This window comes from Vombatus ursinus, unplaced genomic scaffold, assembly GCF_900497805.2.
Source record: "Vombatus ursinus unplaced genomic scaffold, bare-nosed wombat genome assembly UNPS02014158.1, whole genome shotgun sequence".
Taxonomy (NCBI): domain Eukaryota; kingdom Metazoa; phylum Chordata; class Mammalia; order Diprotodontia; family Vombatidae; genus Vombatus; species Vombatus ursinus.
Genome location: NW_020953936.1, coordinates 5,490,626 through 5,517,753, shown reverse-complemented (window position 1 = coordinate 5,517,753; position 27,128 = coordinate 5,490,626). Strand labels below are relative to the sequence as shown.

The window sequence follows — 27,128 nt, the reverse complement described above, 5'->3', positions numbered from 1 at the left end:
GTAATTCTGATCAATACAATGACACTCCAAAGGATTCATTTTGTAAAATGCTGTCTACCTCCAGCTAGAGAACTGATGAACTCCAGAGTACAGACTGAAGCATATTTTTTCATTTGTTTATTTTCCTTGCTGTTTTTTTCCAGAATATGACTAATAGAGAAATATGTTTTGCATTACTTCATATGTAAAATAGGCATTGTTTTTCTTGCCTTCTCAACGGGTTGGGGAGCAGGTGGGGAGTGGGAGAGAATTTGGAACTGAAAATAAAAATAAATTAAAAATAAATAGCTTAAAACTGCAAAAATAAATAAATAAAATAAAATGAGGGGGTTTGGTCTAGATGACCCCCAAAGTCCCTTCTAGCTCTAAATCTATGATCCTATAAAAGGAAGTATCCCTGAAAAGACAATGTGCAATTTAGGCATACCTTCATCTTCATCATCCTCATCCTCATCTTCATCATCATCATCATCAACTTCTCCATCATGTCCAAATTCTTCTTCCTACAGAACAAGACATAAATCCTACAATATTATGGAAATATCTTGATACTGTTTTCCTTTTTTTTAAAGGAAAAAAGCAAGACATTGAAATGCCTATTATATAACCCTATTCTATCTTTGAACGACATAAAATCACACTATTTTACAAATTTACTTTTCAATAAGCTCTGTTTGAAAAATATGTTTAAATTAGTTAACAGTTATACTATGTTGTTCCAGAGGATAAAAATTTTATAATGCTAAGATCTGATTACATTTAAGCAAACAGTTCCTTTTAAAATCCCATTTACATGAGACTTCATTAGGGAGTTTTATTACAAATTTTACATATATAGACTAGCACCATGAAGCAGGAGTAGCCCTATTAATTTTGTACTATATTGGGCTAATTACATTTTAATAGAAAGGAAATGACTTGTTGCTAATATGGAAGTCATTCCCAAATTAGCTGTGTCCATTTATCTGTCAAAGCAAAGAACAAAATTTATGAAAAGCTAGAGGAATAAAAATAAGGAAAAAATAAGTATGTGTTCAGAAAATCTTGATTCTGACATATTTAAACAAGTTATTGATGATGAAAAATGGGATATGAATGGAAGGACACAGATATGGCTTATAATTTCACATGAAAGTTCAGCAGATATAAAACAGGTTCCCTATCAAAGAGATTAAAAGGGCCTAAAACTTGCTTTAGTCAGAAAACATTTGACTTATTTTCCAAGTAGGGATATATGGCAGCCAAAGGCAACATTAGAATATGAACTCATTTGCAAAATTTTATGGAGATGTAATGTAAATGAAAATTTATACTGTATCTATGTAATGTATAACTATATGTATGTAATTTACATATGTGTAATATGATATTTATTTTATGAAAAATATGAACTCACATGAAAGAAAGAAGATGTTGAAAGGTAAGGTCAATTTAAAGGAAGTTTAGGGAGACCCAACTAGCAAAGTCAACTCAAGGGCATTTAAGGGCACTGCACATAGAGGGGAAGCTGAGGCAAGTTTAGAGAAGGACATGGATAGAGTTGCATAGAGTGGAAGATCTGGATGGGTTGCAATCTGTATCACTGGAAAGAATGCCCACACTAATGAGATCAAAGGGCCATTTGAGTATTGGGGTGCACTATATTAAAGGAGAGAAAACCACTGAATTTTTCAATGAAAAATTCTTTTTTCCCCATTTTCCTTCTCACAAACATTACCAGTTTACAAAAAAGAAGTCTAGGTCTTATAAAGACTATTTCTGAATAGGTATAAAGTATAGATAAAGCAGATTTGTTTATAAAGTATAGATAAAGCAGATTTGTTTTTACCTAAGTCAGCTAAATATAAACAGCACATCTCCAGACTTGAGACAATTTGATGAGCCCTTCAGTAGAAAAAGAATAAGCTATCTGAGCCTGCCAATCAGTCTAGGTCAATGATCCTCAAGTTTTCCAGACTGCCATTGCCCTCATTACTATTTGAGTTTGTGCCCTTCTTCCTACTCACTATAAAAGAAAACTGCTGTCTTGCAGAGAGGACTTTGCACTAAATAAACATTTGTTGGATTTAAAAATAAATCTGAACTAAATAGTTAAATGTTATATTAATATATGATCAGAAATCCTTTACATATTTTTCATTCTTGCAGCTGCCACTAATATAGCAGGGAACAAAACTATGAACATGAAAACAGGCTTTGAAACATTTATACAACACAGACCTCTCCACTGACATCATATTCATAATCATCTCCTTCTGCATCATCCTCTTCATCATCATCTTCATCAAATTCATCAAATTCATCAAACTCATCTTCTTCATCTGGAAATATAGAGAGTTAAATTTGCTTATTTAATATTTTAAGTCTGCCTCAACTATAAAATTTAAAGCCTTGCAGAATCTGGCACCAGCATACCTCTCCAGACTTATTTTATATCACTCACCACCTTCATGCATTCTGTGGTCTAGTAAAAACTAGTTTACTTGTTGTTCCTCCGTGACATTACCACTTTGTACAAGTTCACCTCTCCTTCTTAGAATCCTTGGTTTCCTTCAAAGCAAAGCTCAAGCATCACCTACCACACAAGGCCTTTTCCTGATCCCCCCACTACATGTGGCCTTCCCCTGAAATAAATTCTTTCTGTGTGTGTGTGTGTGTGTGTGTGTGTGTGTGTGTGTGTATGCATGTACATATGTATACACACATATCTATATTACCTACTAATTACATATTTTTCCTGATAGACTCTTAAGTCCCTTGAGGGTAGTTGCTGTTTTGTTTTTGATTCAGTACCTGGCATATGGTAGGTGCTTAATAAATGTAGTTGACTGCATATAATTTGCAAAAATCCATGTGAAGAGCCTCAGATGAGATAATAAAGTCTGAGTAAGAAGTAATTCTGTTTGAAGGTACACAGTCCAAATTTGATGTAAATTTACACTGTTCTAAGATGGCAATCAAAGTGGGTGGGTGATTAAACTGTCACCTAAATGAGTGACTCAGGTCAAATCATTGAAGGTATCCCAACAAAATGCTTTGAGGCTTCTGGGATACAGCATAACATAAGCAGCATTATTGTGTTTGTTATCAAGTCCCTAGCATCATCAAGTTTGACATATATGGCACACTTTGTTAACCTGCCAAAAGATGAGTTACCTCAATGGAAGGGCATGAGTAGTATAATATGGTTTAGGAAAATGTAATGCCTTATATGAAAGAGGATCAAAAAAAAGAAGAAAAACTAAAGTATGGCCCCTTTCTCCCATGGTATCATAATTTAACAGTCAGAAAGCATTTATTCAGTATCTACTGTGTGTGAGGCACAGTGCTGAGTACATAGGACTGTAGGATGAAAAAAAAATAAAAAGAATACCAGGATTAGGATATGAGAACATTAAAGTGAGTCTGATGCAGTGTGCAGTCATCGGAGCCAAGAAAATAATATACAGGGGCAGCTAGGTAGCGCAGTGGGTACAGCACCGGCCCTGAAGTCAGGAGGACCTGGGTTCAAATCCGGCCTCAGACCAAACACATGACACTTACTAGCTGTGTGACCCTGGGCAAGTCACTTAACCCCAAATGCCTAAGAAAAATATAAAAATAATAATATACACAATACTACAACAATGGAAATAGAAAGAACAACCAAACATATAAAAAAGGTCAAAGTTGAACATTGCAGAATTATGAAGAACAAGCATGTCTCAAAATAAAAGCGAGGAGAAGAAACATCCACTCCACCCCTTTGCAGAGGTGGGAGATTCACAAGTGTTGCACATTAGACATAATTTCACACTTTGTCAATGTACTGATCAGTTACACTGATTTTTTCTCTTCTTTAAAAATTATATAAACATAATAAAAATTAAAACATAGATATATCATATTGTATAATATAATATAATTATATTATCATATCTGTGTTATAATAATATGATAAAAATTAAGATATATAAAAGCATAATATGGGGCTGTTACATAGTTATATGGATTCTCCAAAGGGTTGGGGGGCGACATATTAGGGCAACTATGGTAATGTAAAAAACAAAAGACAATAAAACCTTTTTAAAAGTCAGTTTGAAAAGACAGAAGGTATGACATCAAGTGTAAATGAAGCATGCCCTGTTTTCTTTCACCATTTCATAGACTTGTACCTGTGAAATCAGTCACTCCATCTAAGAATCCTTGAGGAGAATACAGAACTGAAAAACACCCCATTTGGTCTAATCGATGTTGATTTGCATATGACAATCTAGAGGCAACAGCAGCTCCCAAATTTATCTTGTATTTACTTTACAGAAATACTTTTATGTGTACGTGTTGTTTCTCATACTAGAATGTTGTCTCCTTGAGGGCGGGGACTGTTTAATTTTTATCTTTGTACTCCCATCATCTAGTACAGAGCCTGGCAAAGTGTACAATAAGTGCTTAATAAATGCTTGATGGACGGGTTTCTGAGTCATGAAAACAGCAAGACAGAGGACTAGACAAAAAGTTCTACAAGCAATCAGGAGAATGACCTTCAGGTACAAAAGAAAGGAAATCCCAATAATGCAAGACTATTATGCACCCACCAGAAAATGTAGGCGGGAATGGAATACTATGTTCCAAGGAGCAATGGAGCTTGGCATACAGTTCAGGGTTAGATTCTACCTTGCAAATCTGAGCTTAACCATAAATGAAAATAGATGGATTTTCAACAACAAAGAGGTGTTTGAAACATTTTTAGAAAGAAAAACAGAACTGATGAGATTATTTATTTCTTGAACAGCCCAAAAAACAGAAATGAAGGAGGAGACAATAAATGCATCAGCCAAAGACAGCAACCAAGTGACAGCAGGGCAAGAAACTTCTTTCTGACAGAAAGGGAAAATGACAAATGCTGGAGGTGCCATGGAAAAATTAGTAGACTAATGCACTATTGGTGGAGCGAGTTCACAAACCAACATTATTAATAAATGTATACGCTCCAAATTATTAGCATCCAAGTTCGTAAGGGAAGCATTATCTGAGTTACAAGAGACACTGAGTGACATGGTAGTGACAGGAGACTTCAATATCCCTCTCTTAGTTTTGGATGAGCCCAAAAGAAAGATAAACAAAAGGGGAAATATGGAAATGAACAAAGTGCTGGAGAAACTAGAGCTAAAAGACTTATGGCATCTTCTAAATGGGACTGCATGGGGCAGTTAGGTGGTACAGGGGATAGGAGGACCTGAGTTCAAATCCGACCTCAGACACTTACTAACCATGTGACCCTGGGCAAGTCACTAATCTAGATTGTCTTCTCCTCTCACCCCTAAAAAAGTAAATAGGACTGCAAAAGAATATACATATTTTCAGCACCACATGAAACTTTTACAAAAATCGATAATGCACTAGGCTCAGAGATATGGCAAATGCACATAAAAGGGCAAAAATAGGACAATAATCAACATAATTAATCACGTTAAAAATCAAAACCATGCGGTTGTGGATAGCTATGTGATTATCTCAACAGATGTAGAATAAGCCGTTGACAAAGTACAGCACTCTTTTATAAAGGAAACTTTTTAAAAAAATCTTTAAAAGAGTGTATCTAAAACCAGAAGTAAGCATCATATGCAACGGGGATACACTAGAACATTTTAAAATAAATACGAGAGTGAAACAATCATTCCACTCTCCCTACTATTATTTGATATGGTTCTGGAAATACTAGCAACAACAATAAGACAAGAGAAAGAAAGTAAAGGCATAAAGATAGGTAAATAAAAGATATATCTATCCCTACTTGCTGATGACATGATGATATAGTAGGAAAATCCTAGGCAGTCAGCAAAAACACTATTTGAAAAAATTAATAACTTCAGCTAAGTTGCAGACTACAAAATGAATTCTCAAAAATCAATAGCATTTATAAGCAATTACAACAAAACACAAGAAATGATAGAGAAATCTCATTCCAAATAACTACAAAACACATAAAATATCTGGGGATGGCCCTATCGAAGCACACAAAAGACTTCAATTACAAAGGTCTCCTTAAGGAAATGAAGAACAACTTAAATAGCTGGAGGGATATTTAGTGCTAATGGGTAGGCTGTGCCAATATAATAAAAATGATAATGCTACCAAAATTAATTTATACTTTTAATGCTATACCAATCAAATTACCAAGGGGAGACTTTGTAGAACTTGACAAAACAATAACAAAATTCATTTGGAAAAACAAAAGATCTAGGTTATCAAGGGAAACTAAAGAAAATAGTAGGGATGATGGGGCAACAGTACTTCTAGAAAACAGCAATCAAAGAAACCATCTGGTATTGGTTAAACAATCAGAGCTAGACCAGTGGAACAGGTTTTAAAAAGGGAGAATCAGAAAAAACAGAACTAAATAACCTAGTATTGATAAAATGGAAAGCATAAAGTAACAAGGAAAAAATTCCTTATCTGATTTAAAAAAAAAACAAACTGCTAGGAGAACTGGAAAGCATTCTGCCAGAAATTACGCTTAGATCAATATTTTACACCATATTCCACAATACATTCTAAATGGATTCATGACATTAATGTTAAAGATCAAACTATGAGAAATTTAGAAGAGAAACAGACCACATACCTCGTGTAGCTATGGGTAAGAGATGTATTTTTAACCAAGCAAGAAATAGAGGCAATCAAAAAGATAAAATAGGTAACTTTGATTACTTAAAACTGAAAAGCTTCTGCCTAGACAAAATTAACTCACTTGGGATAAGAAGAGAAGTGGCTGAATGAGGAAAAAAAATCTTTTTATCAAATTTCTCTTATAGGGGTTTTGTATCTAAACAATACATATAGATGTATGTGTTTATATAATACATCTATCTATCTATCTATCTATCTATCTATCTATCTACCAATCCCCAATAGATAAGTAGTCAAAGGATAGTTCTCAAAAGAAGAATTGCAAAAAATTCACAAAGAATGCTCCAAATCACTAATGATCAGAGAAATGCACATCATTTTTACCTCATGCATGCAAATTGGAAAAAAAATGACCAAAAAATGGCAACAGTCAATGTTGGAAAATGTTGTGGAAAGATAGGCATACTAATACATTGTTGGTGGAGCTATGAAATGATACAACCATTTTGGAAAGTAATTTGGAATTATGCAAATAATATGACTAAAATGTCCATACCCTTTGAACCAGAGATTCTATTACTAGACTTATACCCCAAGGAAGCCACCAATAAGAACAAAGTCCCCATACAAACCAAAATATTTATAGCAGCACTTTTTGTGAGAGCAAGAATTAGAAACAAAGTAGAAGCCTGCCAACTGGAAAATGGCTAAAAAAACTGTAGCACACGAATGTAACGGAATTCTGCTGTGTTGTAGGAAATTATGTGTATGATCAATACAGAGAAGCATGGAAAGATCTATATGAACTGATGCAGAGTGAAGTAAGCTGAGCCAAGGAAACAATATATACAACAACTACAACAATGTAAACAAATGGATAGAACTGCACACCAAAAAATCAGAAGGAAAAGTAACAAAATTATAAAGATCAAGCAGGATTTTAATGAAGAGACATGAGAAAATGCTCCCAACCAACCCCTTCATGGAGGTGAGAGGTCCACAAGTGTTACACATTACACGTTTTCAGATTTTTTTGGATGTATTTGATTAGTTGTGCTGATTTTTTTCCCTCTCAAAAATATTATTTGTCATATGTGATGGCTCTCTGGGAAAGGGAAAGGAGAGGATTCTTGGGATAACTATGATGATTTAAGAAATAACAGGTATCAATAAAAACTCATTTAAAAAAAATAAATGCTTGTTGATTAAGATTTAGCTTTATGACCCACTGGACCCCTAGCTAGCTTTCATAGAGCTCCAACAAGGGTTGCAGGTAGCAAACAGAATTGATGCAGATGCACAAACCTTTCTTTTTCATAAAGAAGTTTTCTTGTAATAAGGATATATGACTTTCAAATATGACTTGAGAAACAAAAAATATTTGCTTGAATGAAATAAATGCTCCATATTGTGGATGTATGGGACAGCAATGCAAGTGATTAAGGAGGAATGACTTTGCCTAAATAACATCTTTAAAAACTCTTAATGAGCAGGCAGATCAGAGATTTTCTGGGTTAATTCACTGTGGTTAAGAACTCCAAATGGGACTCTCATGATTCATTTGTGCCATTCTTAAGATAGGTGAACAAACAAATCCTTACACACAGAATGGGCAAAAAAAACAGATCATGTCCCCACTCCAGAGGTTAGTGGAGTCATGGAGGTAAAACCAGAGAGGGCCAAATATTTCCGGCGAAGTGTGGCGTCAAGATGGTCTCCAAATGGAACAATTCTTTGTGACCAGAGGAGGTTGTAGTAAAAATAGGACTTGTTTAATGGACAGGAGGTCCAGAGACCACACAGTACACACTGGCCTCATAACTCAATAGGCATATCCTTAGCTCTTATGGAAATGTATCTCACATCAATCAAACCAACAGGGACTTCCTACGTACCAGGCCCTGTGCTAGATACTGGGATACAAAGACAAAAAGGACGGTTTCTATTTTCAACCCAGAGCTGCAAAAGCCCTGAAACGAACTGCTGCCTGTGTAGGCACTATCTTTCCCACTATTTCACACTGAGGGCAAGAAAGGATGGACAGATGCAAAGATGGAAGCTTCCAGAAATCAACCCCACCATCGCAGAGTCAGGGTCGGGAATTCCCCTGGGGCGAACACAAGCAATGGCTAGCTACGATATGTTTGTGGCACAAGGCCTGATGGTGCCACTTCTCTGTCTTTGAGCAGTGCCTCCAGGATAACTCTACTTACGATGGTTTTAGGTTGCTAGAAATGTCCTTGGTAGGCCTTCCATTTGCTTTTCAAGGAGTCGCTCAGTTATTAAGTAGTTCAACTAACTACAGAAGACCAAGAAGTACTTACAGTCAATACGTCAGCTACATCTGTGGTGGCCAAGTTTAGACTCCATTCAGAATGAAAACTCTTTGATTAAATCTTGTTCCATAGCATGTTTGTGGAATGGCATGTGAACATCAATAGCACAGTATGGCACAGACACTAAAGGGCTTCTTTGGCCCTGTGACCCACACAGTCTAAGGAGAGAGCCAGGAAACGCAGTACAGGAAGCTTCTGCTTCTTGGATAAGGAGAGGTTCAGAACTAAAGCTACTCAATTAGAATGACTGTGCAACCTCCCTGGGCTCCAATCCAACGGCTTAGGCTGAAGCAGAAGGTCTGAGAAACACAGAGCATAAGGAAGGAGCAGGGATCGTCTTCCCCAGGAGGCAGACGGCAGTAGGTTGTGGACGGCTGAGAGCAGAATTATCCAAAGGAGCCAGTCTGTGGCCACAGAAGATCATAAGGTGTGGCACGAGGGCCTGGGTCAGAAGATCATCTATTCTAATGAAGGGCATGTAAATAATGTGTAGTTGAGGAAACAGGAAGGAAGTGACTACTGGTTCTAACAAGTCATGCTCCACAGACATACATTGTGATCATCTTTTACATCATCTCCCTGAGGCCAGTATTTCCCTCCTCCAACCCATCTTAGACAGTTACCTGATTATTCTCCCTAAGGCTTTAATCATGTCACTTCCCCCACTTAAGCATCTTCAGTGGCTCCCCAGTAAATACTGAATAAAATCCAAATTCTTCACCTTGACCTTCAACACCCTCTCTCTCTGTTCTCCCTACTCCTCCTCCAAGTTTGGCTTCTTTCTAGTTCTTATCTTTTCCTCCTTTTTCTTATCTTTTAGTTCTAGTCTTATCAACTTATCTTTTCTAGGTCTTCACATTTCCTGGGCTTTAATCAAACAGGAGTACTCAGCTCATTGTAACTGCATATTGTCATGGAAACCTTTTTTTACAGAGGCTCACTCAAGGGTGCTTTAGTATGGTGCTCCTCAAGCTACATTCTCATATATTCAACATTCAGACATACACAATCATCAACATACATAATCATCTCTGATAATTATTAGAATGGAAAAGTGCTAGTGCCTATAGTAAATCTTATAGAACCCCAAATTGTAAGTGTTAGGTTTATAGCATAAAGTTAAATGCTGGAGTTCCCAGTCCCCAAGCCAAAATGTATGAATTTAGACCCCTCATTTAACCTCCATGGGCCACAGTTTTCTCATAAAATGAGGGTGCTCAATTTGCTGATGGTTGATGTAGTTCCCTACTGGTCCTGGATTTATGATCTAAAAGGCCACTTGGCTATAACTGCAAAATGAACATTTCCAGCTATCTATAATATATGGAAAGGTTTAACTGAAGTAGGGTATTACAGGGAAATACATTGTTTACATAAATAAACAAAGCAATCTCAGAGGTCAGAGATTTCTTACTCCTTCTGTAGATGCTACAAATTAATGTATTGTTCTTTATTTTAGTAACTGAACCCGACTTCTCCAATTCTATTAACTTTCTAAATTCAGTTAAACATTGGCAGTGTAAGAGTTCCAGCATGCTCCAGAAAACAGAGTCCAGGATCTTGGGACTCCACATTCTTAAAACCCTGACTCCATAAAGAAAGCCCCAGACCACCTATTTTAGAAATACTTAGTTGACTCTGATGCCTGATCTTGGATCTCATAAGATAAAGCTGTCTACGCTCCAAATACAATTATAAAATTTTTCAGGCCAGAATTTAAATTATTATTTATTAAAGAAACAAAATTCAGTATCCTAACACAGTAACCTGAAAAACACAAATCGCACTTTCAAACTCACCGTCATCGTCTACCCAGTCTACTTCGGCATCAGAGTCAGAGGCTTCTTTGTCTTCTTGGTCATATCCATCAAGGTATGTTAATTGTGGAAGGAGCGTGAAAACGCTTTCTCGGTAATCATTCAGGTTTGTCACCTCACAGTTAAACAGGTCCAAGCTTTTCAGATATTCCAGCTTTTTCTGAGGTAAGGGATCAAAAACAATCAGAGAAATTGAAAAGGGAAGCTTAAATAATTGAATTATACTTCCTATTAATTAATTAGATGCTGCTAATTTTATTTTGTAGGTAGAACAAAGAAAAATTTCCCTATGAAATTTATTACTGGTCCATCAATTTTTTATTAGTTTTTCTTTCTGATACGTACCATCATAGGGACATATGACTTTAGCAGTCCAAAGAAATACAGAAATAGTAATATTAACTTTCATTAAAGTTTAGATTTGTTCATAACATGGTTTCTCTTACACTAAGCCTTATTTCTTTTAGGTTTTAGGCTTAAACATCCAATTTATGGTGTGTGCTATGATGAATCAAATAATCAACCAACAACTGTTTTTACTGGCTGCTTACAATAATCTTAGCCCTGTTCTGTCAAGGACATTCAAAAAATACATGAAATGGCCTCTATATTCAAAAGACTTATGGTCTAGTTGAAATGATGATAGAAATAAAGAATATACAATATTTAACAGTCTATGCAAGAGGGAACATAGAGTATCCCCACTTCTTTACTGCTACCAATGCATTGGGGGAAGGGAATATAAACATGAAGCCAGTACTGGAAAGTATAGCTAAGGAAACAGTATCATCCAGAAGAAGCCAGGTCTCAGTGAGGAGCAGAAGACGGAAGGAGAAAGAAAGGATGAAATTTAATATGAGAAGTTTGTTCATTACGGAGCAGGAGTTCAGCACATGGGAAAATGGGCAGCCTGCAGTGGGACGTTGTGGGGATGGGAATGAGGAATATTAAGCATGTTAAAATGGATTTGATCTATAATTTAAAATTACAATATTTATAGAGAACTAAGACAGCAACATTTTACCAATGGTGACTGGCATGCAAAAATTGTAAAAGGCATTGATTATCAAGGATATGTGAGACCAGAAAGGAAATCAGTCCCTCATGTAAAAAAGAATGAGACGGCAGATGATAAACACAGGTAGCATATTGTTATTTCCAAAGAAACGAAAAGAATAGGTTTCAAGTAGCCTGGGTGGGTCTATCTTCTAAGAACTATTTATGGGAAAACAGGGACAATGAGAAGACTTGGGGAAGTTAAAAATTTTTAAATCTATATAAGTGAAAGGGATAGTCATACTGACAAAACAAGTATGAATCTTTTTTTAAATCTACATTTAACTAATACTTCAGAGAAATTTTCCATTTATAATGTAGAACAAAGAAAATTACATACGAAATTGCTCATCTCCATTATATATAGCTCATTTTTTAAAGAGTATATAAGAAATTCAATGTTATTTTCTTTGTCTTTTTTTTTTTTTTTTTTTGGTGAGGTGACTGGGGTTAAGTGACTTGCCCAGGGTCACACAGCTAGTTAGTGTTATGTGTCTGAGGCTGAATTTGAACTCTTGACCTCCTGACTCCAGGGCTGGCCCTCTATCCACTGCGCCACCTAGCTGCCCCTCAATGTTATTTTCAAAGCTTCCCTGTTTGTGTTTCCTTCTGAACTTTCTGTTCTACATATTTTTAAAGTTGTTTTTCTTTACAGTGCCAGTGCTGTTATATAAATTGTTCTCCAGGTTCTGCTAACTTCACTCCGTAACAATTCATACATGGCTTACCTATGTTTTCTAAAAGCATCCTTTTCATCATTTCTTATGGTACAATGACATTCCATTACATTTGTCTACCGTAATTCATCGCCACTTTCTAAAGATCAGCACCCCCTTTGTTCCCAGTCCTTTGCTACAACAAAAAGAACTACTATAAAGTTTTGAAGAAATGGGACTTTTTCCCTTTTTCTTTGATCTTTTTAAGGTACAGGTCTTGTAGTGGTACTACTGTGCCAAAAGGAAATGGACAATTTAATGATTTGGGGGGCATGATTCCAAATTGCTTTCCAAAATGTCTGGACCGACCCACAGCTTTACCACCAGTGTACCTGTATGCTTGTTTTCCTGTCCCCTCCAACAAGTGTCATTTTCAGAGTTGTTTTAATTATTTCTCTAATTAAGTGATTCTGGGCATTAAAAAAAGGGGGGGGTTACTAATAACTTGGATTTCTTCTTTTGAGAACTGCTGTCTGGATTCTTTGACCATTTCTGGGGAATGGCTGTCATTCTTACATATTTGAATGAGCTCCTTATATATCCTTAGATATTAGACTTTTAAAAGAGAAATTTGTTGCAAAGACCCCCCTCCAAGTTAACTGTTTCCCTTCTAATTTTAGTTGAACTTTGCCTGTGCAAAACCTTTTCAATTTTATGCAATCAAAATTGGTCATGTTATCTTCTATTATATTCTCTATATACAGACTCATTTCTATACATAATTATGAAAGGTATTTTCTTTCTTGCTACTGCATTTTTTTGGATGTCACTTTTTTTTTTATTTAAGTCACATATCAATTTGGAACTTACCATGGTATATGGTTTGAGATACTGGTTTATACCTAATTTTTGCCAGACTACTTTCAAGTTTTCCTAACATTTGTTTTTGTCAACTAGTGAGTCCTTACTGTAGTATTTTTAGTCTTTGGGTTTACTGAAAAATATAATACTATGTTTGTTTGTTTTAGTGTGTTATATATTTAATCTGTTCCACTGATCAAGCTTTCTATTTCTTCAGCCAGTAACAAATAGTTGAGATCTGGTGTGGCTAATACCTTTACTTTTTTCATTATTTCCCTTGAGAATCATAACCTTGTTTTCCCCCAGATTAATTACACACACACACACACAGTAATTGTTTGGAGGCCTAATTGGTATGGAACTAAATAAGTCATTAATTTTGTGTATATTTGTATTTTATTAGCTTGGGCCAACAATAAGCAATTATTATTTATATCTATAAATAATGTTTTTATAATTGTAGTCATATAGTTCCTGAATGTCTTCCTAGCTGTACTCCTAAATATTTTATACATTCTATAGTCATTGTAAATGGAATTTCTCTTTCTTTCTATTCCTGATGGGTTATGTTAGTAGTATATAGAAAAGTTAATGAATTTATATGGATTTAATTTTATATCCTGCAACTTTGCTGAGTAATTGTTTAAGTTGTTTTGTTGATTCACTAGGGTTATTACAGGTAGCCCACTGTATTATCTAATTGTTAATTTAATTCTCCTCTGCCTATACTCATGCCCTTGATTTCTTTTTCTTGTTTTGTTGTTATAGAAATCATTTCTAACACTATGTAAACAACAGCGGTGATAATGTACATCCTTCTTTTACCCCTGGTCTATTGGAAAAGCCATTAGTTTATTTCCATTATACATAATTCTGGCTCAGCTTTAGAGGTAGATACTCTGCCACATCAAAAAAGGTACTCTATTCCTATACTTTTTCATGTGTTTTTTAATAGAAATGGGTGTTGTATAAAAAGCTTTTTCTGCATCTATTGATTAAATTATATAATTTGATTATTTTGTTACTAGTACAGTCTACTACATAGTTTTCCTAATACTGAACCAACCTTGCATTCCTGTATAAAGCTAACCTGGTCATAATGTAGAATTTTTTATGATATGCTGCTATGGTATTATATAGTTGTCTTTCCTCTGGTTTATCTCTCCTTGATTTAGGTCTAAAGGACATATTTGTGTCATAAGAGTTTGGTAGAATCTCTTCCTATTTTTGCAAAGAGTTTATGTAGTATTAGAAATAATTGTCTTTTGAACGTGATATAATTCATTTGTAAATCAACTTGGTCCTAGAGATTTCTTTTTTTAATTTGGGAGTTTCATTTCAATTGTCAGGATTTTGGCACACAATATGGCAAAATAATTTCTAATAATTTCCTTTGTTTCATCTATTTTGATTTGTCCTTTTTTCATTTCTGATACTAGCAATTTGTTTGTCCCCCCCCCCCTTTTTTTTCGGTGAAGCAATTGGGGTTAAGTGACTTGCCCAGAGTCACACAGCTAGTAAGTGTTATGTGTCTGAGGCCAGATTTGAACTCAGGTCCTCCTGACTCCAGAGCTGGTGCTCTATCCACTGCACCACCTAGCTGACCCATGATGGGCTTGGCCTAGACTTTCTTTTTTTCTTTTTTTTGGTGAGGCAATCAGGGTTAAGTGACTTGCCCAGCATCACACAGCTAGTATGTGTCTGAGGCCAGATTTGAACTTAGGAAGAAGTCTTCCTGACTCCAGGCCCAGGTGCTCTAAACACTGTGCCACTTAGCAGCCTTAGAGACTCTTAATAAACTCAATAAAAAGGGAAGTAGGGGAGAACTAAGGTAAGCTGAAATATAAGGTTCATTAAAGCAAGAAATATAAAGAAAGTAAAAAGTGTATGCTTCAATCTGTACTCAGAGTTCATCAGTTTTCTTTCTAGAGGTGGATACCATTTTTCATCATGGGTCCTTTGGAACTGTCTTGGGTCGTTGTCTTGATCAGAGTGGCTAAGTCTTTCACAGTTGATCATTCTTACAATATTGCTGTTACTGTGTACAATGTTCTCCTAGCTCTGCTTATGTCATTTTGCATCAATTTGTATTTAAGTCTTCTTAGGTTTTCCTGAAACCATCCTCCTCATCATATCTTGTAGCACAATAGTATTCTTTCAGTCATTCCCCAAGTGATGAAGAAAATGCCTTACATTTTCTGATATTTTTCAGCCTTTTGGGTTTTTTCTAGCATTTGTTATTGCCTCATGGAGTCAGTGATCTCTGTATGGTCCTATTTAATTTTCAAGGAGTCTGTTACATCTGTAAGGTTTTGTACTTTTTGTACTACGTTGTTTATTCTCCGAACTTTTTCTTACGGAGCTCTCATTTCCTTTCTCATTCTTTCCTCTCATTTCAACCATAGGATCATTTTAAAGCTTGCTTCATTTCTTCTAGGAATTCCAGTATAGCTTAATGGCAAGTCTGTGAATTTCTCTGAACCCTTCTTCGTGGATGATGCAGACGTACTGTCTTCTAGGCTCGTGTCTTGAGCATCCCTGACTCCACAATATTCCTTTATTGTCAGTGTCCTCTCTGGTCTACTCGTTTTTCTATCTTTACTTCATGAACTAGAATTTGTGTCAGGGCTAGACTATATACACTTCTGGGAAGAATGATGAGCCTTCTTTAGTACTGATCTGTATTATTTGAGGTCTGAGTGATGAGCACTATGTTTTAAAAGTTCTTCAAGAACAGTTTGTCATCGGGGCAGCGTATACAGGGTGGCCTGGCTCAGAGGTACATGCTACACGCAAGCCTCATGTCAAGCTGGTGTACACATGGAAATTTGCACCAGGTCGGTATAGGATGAATGACTTGTGCCAGGACGGTCCATACCAGGCATTATGCACTGAGGCAGCCTGACCTAGGGCTGATCATTGGCCTCCTACTCCACGTTTGAGAGACACAACTCAGTGGCACAGTCACATAGCTTCAGGTTATAGGCTTCCCTAGATTGTTTCTAGTCCCCAAGCTGGAAGTCTTCTGTGAGCTGCATTCCCAGGCTGTGCTTTTTTGTCTGGACCTCCTCCCTCGTGACCATAGGCTTCTGGTTGTCTCTGTGCATACCTGTGCTGGCAAAATACACTTACTGCAATTTCTCCTTATATTTCTTCATAATTTCCTGATCTGAGGCCTTTTATTTTTGCTGAAGTAGTTGCGAGATTCAGGCTGCTCTGCTGCCATTCACTGTGCCATCTCGAGGAAAGTGAAGAGAGTTTTTCTTTTTTTCAATTAAAATATTTAATTAAAACATTTTTAAAATTTTTCTTTATTTTCAGTTCCAAATTCTTTTTTTAATTAAATTTTTGTTTTTAGCTCCAAATTTTAAAGTATTTTTCAACAAGCATTTATTTTCTCTTTTTCCCCCCTCACTTCTCCTCTACCCCCTCCCTCCACTGAAAAAAAAAGAAAAACAAAAACGCTTGTAACAAATATGTGTAGTCAAGCAAAATGAATTCCCACACTGGCCATGTCCAAAACTGTATGTCTCACTCTACATCTTGGGTCCATCATCTCTTGGTCAAGAGGTCCTTCACCACTGGTCCTCTGGAATTGTGACTGGTCATTGCATTTATCAGAGTTCCTAAGACCTTCAAACTTGTTATGTTTTTACAATGTTGTTATTTTGTGAATTGTTCTGCTTCTATTTACTTCACTTTTCATCAGTTTGTGTAAGTGTTCAAAACCCCATCTTTTTTGAAGTGTCAAAAATTGTTTCCTTGTAACATAAAGCTTGGGATTTTCCTGCTAGATGGCAATATCTGTTAGTAAAGTATAAAATTACAGATCAGTTTATTATTCAACATATTAAATATGGTAATACAAACACTGTGATTTAGTAGACTGAAATAATTTCTGCCTATACCTTTAGATTGTTCCATCTAAGTTAATCATACAAAAACCACTCCTTTCAAAATAGTTCTCAGCATAGTGTCAAGCTTAGGAAGAGCAAAGTCAGAAACCAGTAATTAACTGACTTAAAAAGAAATTAAAGAGCTTTGAGCTTTAAAAATGGTCTAAATACATGAAATATTTACATTTTATAAATAAAAATTGTGGTAGTATATTTCTTGATAATAAAATAAGATTACTAAAAGCTTCTCCAGTAGTAAATGTTAGGTCATAAAAACTGAATTTAAACAGTCAACAAGTCCTTCTTTCCAAATTGTTCATTACTTACCAAAGGTTCCAAAGTGCTGATATCTTTCAGGTTGTTTCCACTTAGGTTTAGATGTGTGAGATTTGGAAGTTTTTCTGCTAATACATCCAGGCCTCCAAAAATTCTATTGTCACTGAGTTCAAGCTGGAAAAGAAAGAGGGTAGCTGGATATTAGCTCTAATGAAATATGGCCACTTTATGTATGTGTCATAGTTACTAAATATATGTCAAAGACAAAAGTTTTTCTACAGTTACAACACATGTAGCTAAAGCTATGCCCTAAGCTTTGCTCTATAAACGCTATCATAATGACAGCATAAACATTTTTAGTGTAAGGAGGAAGAAAAATGAATTCTTTTTTGTTATTATGTTGATTATAACACACTTCAGAATATTTGTAATACTCATAATTATATGCAACTATTTTATATCATTTATAATGTACATTCTAACATTTTTCTACTTCACATGAGAATAGTCAGTGCTCCTAGAACTCCTTACTCTGAACCTTACCACAACTTGTAACAACCTCTTTAAAAACAGTGATGAAATTATTTCAATGCGGGAACAATTTCTGCTAATACATCCAGACCTTCAAAAATTCTACTGTCACCGAGTTTTCTGGTTTTGTTTGTTTGAGGGCTGGGGTGGGTGGTGGTGGTAGGAAATTCCTTACAATAATGTAGCTCAGTCCTTTCTCCATTAACTTACAGTCTTAGAACAGGGCCTCTTAACCTTTTTTTGTGTCATGGATTACTTCGATAGTCTAGTGAAGCCTTTGGACCCCTAAGCTTACAGAATAACATTTTTAAACATGAAATAAAATATGTAAGTTTAAAAAGAAATCAATTATATTGAAATATAGTCATCAAAATATTTTTTTTAAAAAGTTCATGGAACTCAAGTAGAACAGGATCCTGTCTTATTTGCCTAGGTTCTGAGAGTTCAGGCAAATTGCCCACAGCATGTATCAGAAGCAGGACTAGAACCCAGATCTTTCCAAACTCCAAGATCAGATCCTTGGCCAACTATCCATTATGTCAGTGTATCTCAAAGTATGGCTCAAGGAAACCTGTGGATCCCTGAGACATTTTCAGGGGATCCACAAGGTATAAAATTATTTTCATATTGATTTTCATTCAGTCATTTTCAACTGTGTCCAACTAACTCTTTGTGACCCCATTTAAGGGTTTTTCTTGGCAAAGATACTGGAGTGGTTTGCCATTTTCTTCTCCAGCTTATTTTACAGATAAGGAAACTGAGGCAAAAAGAATTAATCAACTTGCCCAAGGTCACATAGCTATTACGTGTCTGAGGTTGGATGTGAACTCAGGTCTTCTTGACTCCAGGCCCGGTGCTCTATCCACTGCACTGCCTCACTGCCCTACTTGCTCAGTCATGACAACTCAATGTGACCCCATTTGGGGTTTTCTTGGCAGAAATACTGAAGTGGTTTGCTATTTCCTTCACTAGTTCATTTTACAGAAGAGGAAACTGAGGCAAACAGGGTAAAGTGACTTGCCTGGGGTTACACAGCTAGTAAGTATCTTGAAGCCAGATTTGAACTCAGGAAGATGAGTCTTCCTGACTCAAAACCCGACACTCTTATCTACTGTGCCATTTAACTGCCTAGCTAGAGAGAGAGAGAGATGGAAGAAACCCAACATGAAGTACACAAACAGGAAAAGAGCTACATATGGTCTATAATCCTTTCCGAGAACCCAGGAAAGCATTTGTTGTAATATAGATTATTTTTCATTGTAAAGAATTTATTGTAACCAGATGAACAAAACCCTTTAACTATGGGCCATCTGCTGAAACACAAAATTTACATATTTTCATATTGTTTTCTTTGCAATAAAAATTTACCTTTTTACTTAAATCAACTTATAGGAATTAGAACAACTGCATCACAATTTCTGAAGTTTCCAAATTATTTTACTTACCGCTTATCTATTCACAAAAAAATAAAGTAATCCTAGGCAATTATCTGTTTCCATTAAACAGCAATGCTCTATAACTTTATGAAGTTGTGAGAAATTAAAGACATGTTATTTAACCCTGTACTTTACCTTAAAGTAATATACCTTTCCAATGACAAAACTGATAACACATTCTCCTCCCAGATTTTCTTCGCAGGTATTATTTGCTTTCTAGACAAGAACCCATTTTATATATTTTTAAGTTAAATTAAGCCTAGATGGAAATTTGGGGTAAAATACAGGATTCAAAGCATGATCATCCAACTGTGTTCTTAGAGAGAAAGTTTAAATTATCAACTTGGCAGAAAATGAAATGGGGAAAAAAATTCTACATCAAATTAAATGACCTAAAATACAAAAAATTGGCAATCATAGAAAAATGACTTCAATATAAAAGTATTAAAAGTTTAACCACTGGGCAAGTTGTTCACTTTGTCTAGTTCTATTTCCTCTGCTATAAAACGAGAGGGCAAATTAACCTCCAGATTTTTGACTCTAACATTCTGTCATGCTATAACCGGAACATAATCTATTGTACACACATACGATCATCTAAATTCTCATCAGGAAATCTCTATTTTGTTGTTAGAACAAAACGATAAATGCTTACCTTTTTCAGCTTAGGTAGTTCAGGAAGATTTGAAACTGTAGACAATCCAACATTTATTAAGCTGAGGAACTCTAAATTAACAAATTCAGCAGTTAAACCCTCAATTTTCCCATCATCTGTCCTACAATTGTCCAGGACAAGTTCTTTTACCTATGGAAAAGAAGAAAAAAAATGATTTTAAAATAAACACAATCAGTTCCAGATCCCACTTTGCCCCAAAATGCCTTTGTGAAAAGATTTTTCACAAAGTAAATTGTGTAAATGCAACTTCATGTCTTTAGTGACAATATCCTAATAAGCCACAAGATGGGGGTGTTACTCTATAAAAGATATAAACTAAAGTGATGCATTTTATACCTTCTAAAGAAGAAAATTTAGTTTTTAGTCAGTAAAAATAATAAGGAAAGTGTTATCTCCTCCAACCTTTTTAATTTTTTTCCAAAATTATTCCTAGAAGTGACAATATTGAAGAGGGAAAAATGCCAATATCCATCTTGACAGGAAAGTTATTACTTCAAAGGGACTGGCCACATACAAAAAAAGTTGTATTTTCTCCTTCACGAAGCCTAAGATTAGAATTTTAAAGTTTGTGGCCAAAGTGGGGTTTTGCAATTACATAAACCCTATTTTCAGTTTCTTCAGGATTCTTTCATCATTGAAAAAAGAAGAACATATGGCTTAATTTCTACCTTCATTAAGTAATATAAAGTACTCATCACAACAATAAGGCCAAAAAAGCTTAGAAACTGTTTTAGCCAAATATATGATCTTGTCAAGTAAAGAGATATGGCAGCCAAACCCAACACTAGTTCAAAATTCATTTATAAAACATTACTGAAAGATTGTAAGGGTATCACCTCACAGAACAGCAAAAAGTAGAGGAATAAAATCCAATTATGCCAAATTATCTCAATAGCACTTAAAACAAAGATTAAGCTGGAGGGAGGACAACAAATAGATGCAAAAGGGAACAGATTTGCTGCCGTTTCCATGGTGATTTATTCTCATCATCAAAGACAATAATGGGACCACTAACATCTCAGTATCCCATGTACCATATGAGAAAGTAAAAATGTAGAAAAGATAAAGTTGGTGAGAATTGCTGAAGATCTGCCCAAATACATACAGAAGAAACAAAGACATAATTTTCAAAGCACTGAGTGATCAATTTTCAGAACATCTCGAAGAGGGAAAGATACCAACCAAATAGAAAAAGTGGTATTATTAAAATCAGAGGAAGGACTTAGATGACTTGAACAAAAAGTGACCTAAATATCTACTTCTCATTTCTAAAAACTCTTCACCAGAATGATTTACACATTAACTGACTCGACACTTAACAAAAATGTAAGAACAGATGAATCAGGCTTTTGTAGATTTTCTACTGCAAGGCATAGCTTCTCAGTTACATGACTGACTAAAAGGTGCAGAGATCACAAGATCTCACTACACTTATTAGTTGTTGATTACAAAGAAGTATTTAACTTGGTAAAACAAAAGAGAATCTTAAAGACTCTCTTCCAACAAGGTATTTCTCTTACATACATATATTACAATCATATAAGATTTCTTGAGAGATGTTATGTCATTGTGGTAAATGTAGCAGACACCAGAACACATCAGAGCCTCCTCAATGAGACTCCAGCCACTCAAAAACAAACCTAACAATCTGTGAAGGAAAGCCAAACAGATAAAAAATGTGTTTCGCATGGGTTATAATAGGCTGTCAATTGCATATACTCATAGATTAGACCGTGAGAGAGAGAGGTAGCTAGATACTGCACATGGATAAGGAGATAGGCCCACAATAAAGAAGCAGAGGGAGACTGCATTTAGGAAATTATACAGAGGTTGCAACAATCCCAAGTGGTTCCCTGATACAAAAATCCATCTAAAACCAATATTCTCCAAGTGATGATATAAGGCTGTGAATCATGGACTACCATAATCTCTGAAAAATCAATCCCAATTCCAAGTTATTAGCTATGTGACCCTATTATCTCAGCCTCCATCTCCTCATCTCCCAAACAGGGATAATACCTATTCTGCCTACCTCATGGATTTATTAAGATTAAACATGTGAAAATACTTTTTAGGCTACAAATTACTATATGAGTTTAAATTACCCTTGTTATAATGAATCGTTTAGGGCCTACATGAATGGCTCCTTGAAATACAGGATTTTCAAGATACCTATGATCTAATGAACAATGTAAACCAAACAAGCAAATTATCAAAATACAACACATAGCCTGTAATAACTTGGGTCATGACTATATATTTTAATAAATTCAGAGACTTTGACATATGCTATGCTAGTTGAAGAATTTCACTCTAGTCAATCTATTTCATTTTCAGACAGCTCTAACTATTAAAAAGTTCTACTTTCTAATGAGCTGAGATCTGTTGCCCTGTTAACATACCTCTTGGTCCTTATTCTCCTCCCTATAGTCACAAAAAATTATGAGAAACAGCTATCTTTTTTCCAGATGTCAATCTTATAAATATTAAAAAGAGTAATATGCACAGTCTGTCTTTCATGTTGGTACTGCTAGCAACCAGCACATAATATTGGGGGAAGGAGAGGTTCACTTCTGTGTTTTGAGACTAGCCTTCACAATATTGCTTATGCAAAATCTTATGGTGGTGAATGAAGAACAAAGGGACAAATGGAGCCTTGTTGTAACAAATAAATGTTGCTAAGAGGTTCAGTGTAGTCAAGGTTGCCTTTTCCTGTGTGCCTCTGCTCTCTCTGTGCTACATGTGCTCTCCCAGGGGTGGCATGGGTGCTGGGACATGCGGTTGTGTTGACTGAGGTTTGAAACACATATGGTACTAAAAAATTTTTGGAAGTGATGAATGAATCTGTATCCCAGATTACCCACAGCTGGAATCCTATCCTCTTCCCCTCTGTATCAGGAGACACAGATACAAAGACAACTAGATAGCTTACATTTCTAAGAGTGCAGCCCGTGGCTCAGGTACATTATATCCCTGACTCTTACTCAGTCTTCAATGGAAAAGCCTTAGATGTTTTTTCCCCCTACAGAACTGCTAAGAACTGATAAACCATCTCACCCAATCTTGTACATGTGCAGTTGATTTTTTTTTTTTTGAAGAGGCAACACAAGTGTGGCGGAAAGAGCTCTGGAGTCAGAGGACCTGCCTCTGGGGAAATCACTTGACTCCCCCCCACTCTGGGTCTCAGTTTCCTTAAGGAGGTTAGACTAGCTGGCTTCTGAAGGCTCCTCCAGATCTATTATTCTGTTAGACTTTTTTACTTATCCCTACTGAATTTAATATCTTGTTAGATTTACCACATTATTCCAGGCTGTTAAAAGCATTTGGGATTCTGATTCTCTTATATAACATATTCATAATTATTCCTAAGAGCATTCTGTAATCTAAATTTTAATAAGTGTAACATCTGTATTTCAACTGGGTTATTGGTAGAAATGTTGGACAATAAGGACCCAAGACAGATCTTTGTGGTACACCATTAAAAACCTCACAATAAGATCACAAAGTCATAAGTGCTTTGGGGGTACTTCCTCTCCACCTAACTATTCTGGCATTCAGCATTTATTTTACCATCTAATTCATAAAGATATTATGAGAGAGTATCAAAAGCTTTACTGAAGTCTAGATACGTATTTTTCGTAATAGTCAACTGACCTCAGGTGACTATTACAGAAAATATGTATCTAGACTTCAGTAAAGCTTATGATACCTTCACATGTGTATGTTTATATGTTTACTATATATCTTATATGTAATATATTTTATATATAGATTTATATATATCCATATAAATATACATTTATATAAACTAGTTTTCTCTCTCTCTCTCTCACGCTCCCCTCCTCCCCCCATGTCCATAACTTTCTGAGAAAACTGACTCTATGTCTTCCTGACTGCTAGGTCAGTTCTTTATCCAGCATCCCACATTGCCTCACCACTTATACCTCTAGGTTGGTTTGGCTTCACATGTTAAATGACCCCGCTATCTGGTCAGATACAAGGTTGGGTATTGCCTGTGTACCCCAATTATGATCAAAGAAAAATCACAAGCAACATGGCTTCTTAGTAAGAGCTGATCTGTCTTCACGACAACATCTGTCCAACTCATCGGCATCTTTTATTGGTCTAGCTTTCTTAGACCTAAGAACTCAGTCATCTCTACTTGCTGCAGTCTTCCTAAGTGAATTTGAAGGTATTTATTACGAAACACTAACACAATTAGTCATTTGTTTTTATCTTATCCCCCCCCCTTTATAAATGGCAAAACTGCTTTCATTTCTAAGCCAACAAATCATGTGATAGTTAGCTAGATAACTCTGTACCTGAACTATCTCCTGAATCCACAGAATATATGTTTGGGGAAAGGGAATGAAAGAAAATGACTTCTTTTTTTTCTGCCAGGGAAAGTAAAAAACTGAAGCCATATAACAAAGTCATGTAATCCAAAATGGTACGCATTCCCCATTACAGATACTGGATAGGTAATCAGAGTCAGCAGATTGCTAGAAAAGCTTTTGAAAATGACTAACGCCCAAAGGCTGAACAGCCAGGTACAGCAAGCAAAGTTCAGGTCAAAGTGACAAGTTTTCATACTGAGTGCTACACCAACTGTAGTCTAAAGTTAGAAATATAGATTAAGAGAAGGCTAGAAAGTCTAGAACCCTAAAACAAACAACAGTCAATCTACTTAGGTCAGGTTTAAATTACATAGTGACTGGCAATAACTGAAGGTTTTCGGCAAGGTTTCCATTTGTACCTACTTGTATTTCTTCAAATTTTATTCTATTGTTTTTCTCAAAATTACTAAGCAAAGGTAGACATTAGATATTATTAATGATTTCATTTAATTAAATTTTACTTTAAATAATCTTTTAGTGTAGAAAAATATCTCCTTAAGTGTTAAGTATTCATTTTAAAATTTTCAGTTATCTATGCTACGGGGGGAAAAAATCTAACCAGAAGTTTTACACACCATAACAGAAAAGACCACTTTTCACCTCAAGGCAGGTGTGTGTGTAGTTGCGGGGAAGGGCCAAGTGGAAGATATGGAATAAAAAAATAAGAATTCACTCCTTTCAGGGCTATGAAGTCCCTGACAGATTCAACTTTTTATAACCAGGAAGATGAAAGTGGCCCCATGCCTATTTAACACATACTGATATTACTATAGTTATTCAGGATTTTGTAGCTACTAAGGGAAAGTAGAGGAACAGAGTTAGAGGAAGGTACTAAAATCAGTGAGGGGCCCCATTGCTGTTTCCTTTTTTGCTTAAAGAGATTACAAAGGACTTCCTGTTTCAGAGAAGTTTTGTTAGAGCACTGGGGCACAAATGAGTATGGAGTCACAAAGTCACAGATCAACACGAAGAGAGAATGGTCACATAAATACAGATGCAAGCAGACATCCACACTCAGTCACAAAGACACAATTACAGCCACACAGACAAACACATCCTCACCCATACAGCGACATAGACACATAGAAACATATTTAGTGGCAAAAAGACAAACATGAAAGTTCCTTGCTTTGTGTGTATATATATACACATACATTTGTATACAAACAAATACAGTTCCTCCAAAACTTGTAATAGTCCCTTTGCATCTCTTCAGGTCCTCATCATAGTCTCTTAAATGATCTCTACCCTGCTATTAAAAATAATTTCCTGATGCATGGATCTGATCAAATCACTTCCCTGTTCTAAAACCTTTAATGGCTTCTCAATACATATTATGCAAGGTTTAAACTCCTGAGTCTCGCATTCAAAGCCCTCTGAAATTTTGCTCCAGTATGCTTTTCCAGACTAATTTCACCTATTCCTTCCACACAGTTTATGCTCCAGCCAAATTTAGTGAAGTATATGCTAGAGTCATTTCTCTTAAGAAATCTGAGCAAGCCATGATGTCCCATCCCACAACCTCTCTAGTTTACTATAGTTGTTGGGGTGTATGGGGTGCTCATGGAGGACCCTGTACCTCCAGTGTGAGGGTTGCCAACCCCTTTTCAGGGGTTCCACCTTTACCCCACTCTCCCCCGGGGCTCCAAGAAGCTGGAGCATGCCCATTGGTCACACTCCAGTAAAACTGTCTCGGTACACGTGCTAAACCAAGTTGAGAAGAACTGACATGCCTCAAACCTGTTGGGAGGGTGAAATCTTCCCCCCTGAAATGAGCAGATGAGAACAATTTGTTCCAATAGCCATGACAACGGCCGAAGCAGGTGCTTCGGAGTGCTTAAAGCCTAGTCAGATATCGAAGATGCCAAGGTCAACTACCGTATCCCAGGCCACTGCCAGTGGTCTTGACTTGTGTTCTGCCACAGGACTTTGATGACTCAGGGAGAGAGAGGCTGATGACGTTGCTCAACTCTGCCTCACTTAAATCCAATTCACACACAAGTCAAGACATCACCTGTGATGTCATCAGTCCTCTTTGAAAAACAAAGGATGAAAAACAACAATATAGTACTTGTTAAACAAACAAACAATTTTAAAAGGAAGGCCTCTATGTAGCATTAAAGAGTATGAACTAGAGTTGGACAGGATGAGAAAGCACAGAAGACTTCAGAGGAAGCTAGGTGGCCCAGTGGATAGAGTGCTGGACCTGCAGTCAGGAAGGACTGAGTTCAAATACTGCCCCAGACCCTTACTAGCTGTATGGCCCTGGGTAAGTAAATTACTTAATTTGTCTGCCTTGGTTTCTTGTCTATAAAATGAGAATAACAATAGCATCTACTTCCCAGGGTTGTTGTGAGAATAAAATGAGATATTAATATTTTTTAAATTTATTTACTTTTTGCATTTTGGTGAGGCAATCGGGGTTAAGTGACTTGCCCAAGGTCACACAGCTAGGAAGTATCTAGTGTCTGAGGCTGGATTTGAACTCAAGTCCTCCTGATTCCAAGGCCACCGCTCTATTCACTGAGCCACCTAGCTGCCCTGAGATATTAATATTTGTCAAGTGCTCTACAAACCTTAA

General features: G+C 36.1%; 1 protein-coding gene across 3 annotated transcripts in view; it reads right to left on the bottom strand.

Annotated features, from left to right (window-relative positions):
* The window catches only part of ANP32B (acidic nuclear phosphoprotein 32 family member B), a 40,530-nt gene that overhangs the window by 5,094 nt on the left and 8,308 nt on the right, over window positions 1-27,128 (bottom strand). For all 3 annotated transcript variants that reach the window (XM_027859109.1, XM_027859110.1, XM_027859108.1), the window contains exons 2-6: window positions 20,130-20,279; window positions 17,559-17,681; window positions 10,745-10,922; window positions 2,221-2,321; window positions 428-503 (exon numbers count right to left, since the gene is read on the bottom strand). In XM_027859109.1, the coding sequence (XP_027714910.1) occupies window positions 428-503; window positions 2,221-2,321; window positions 10,745-10,922; window positions 17,559-17,681; window positions 20,130-20,279 (628 nt within the window). The remainder of the gene's footprint in view (window positions 1-427; window positions 504-2,220; window positions 2,322-10,744; window positions 10,923-17,558; window positions 17,682-20,129; window positions 20,280-27,128) is intronic.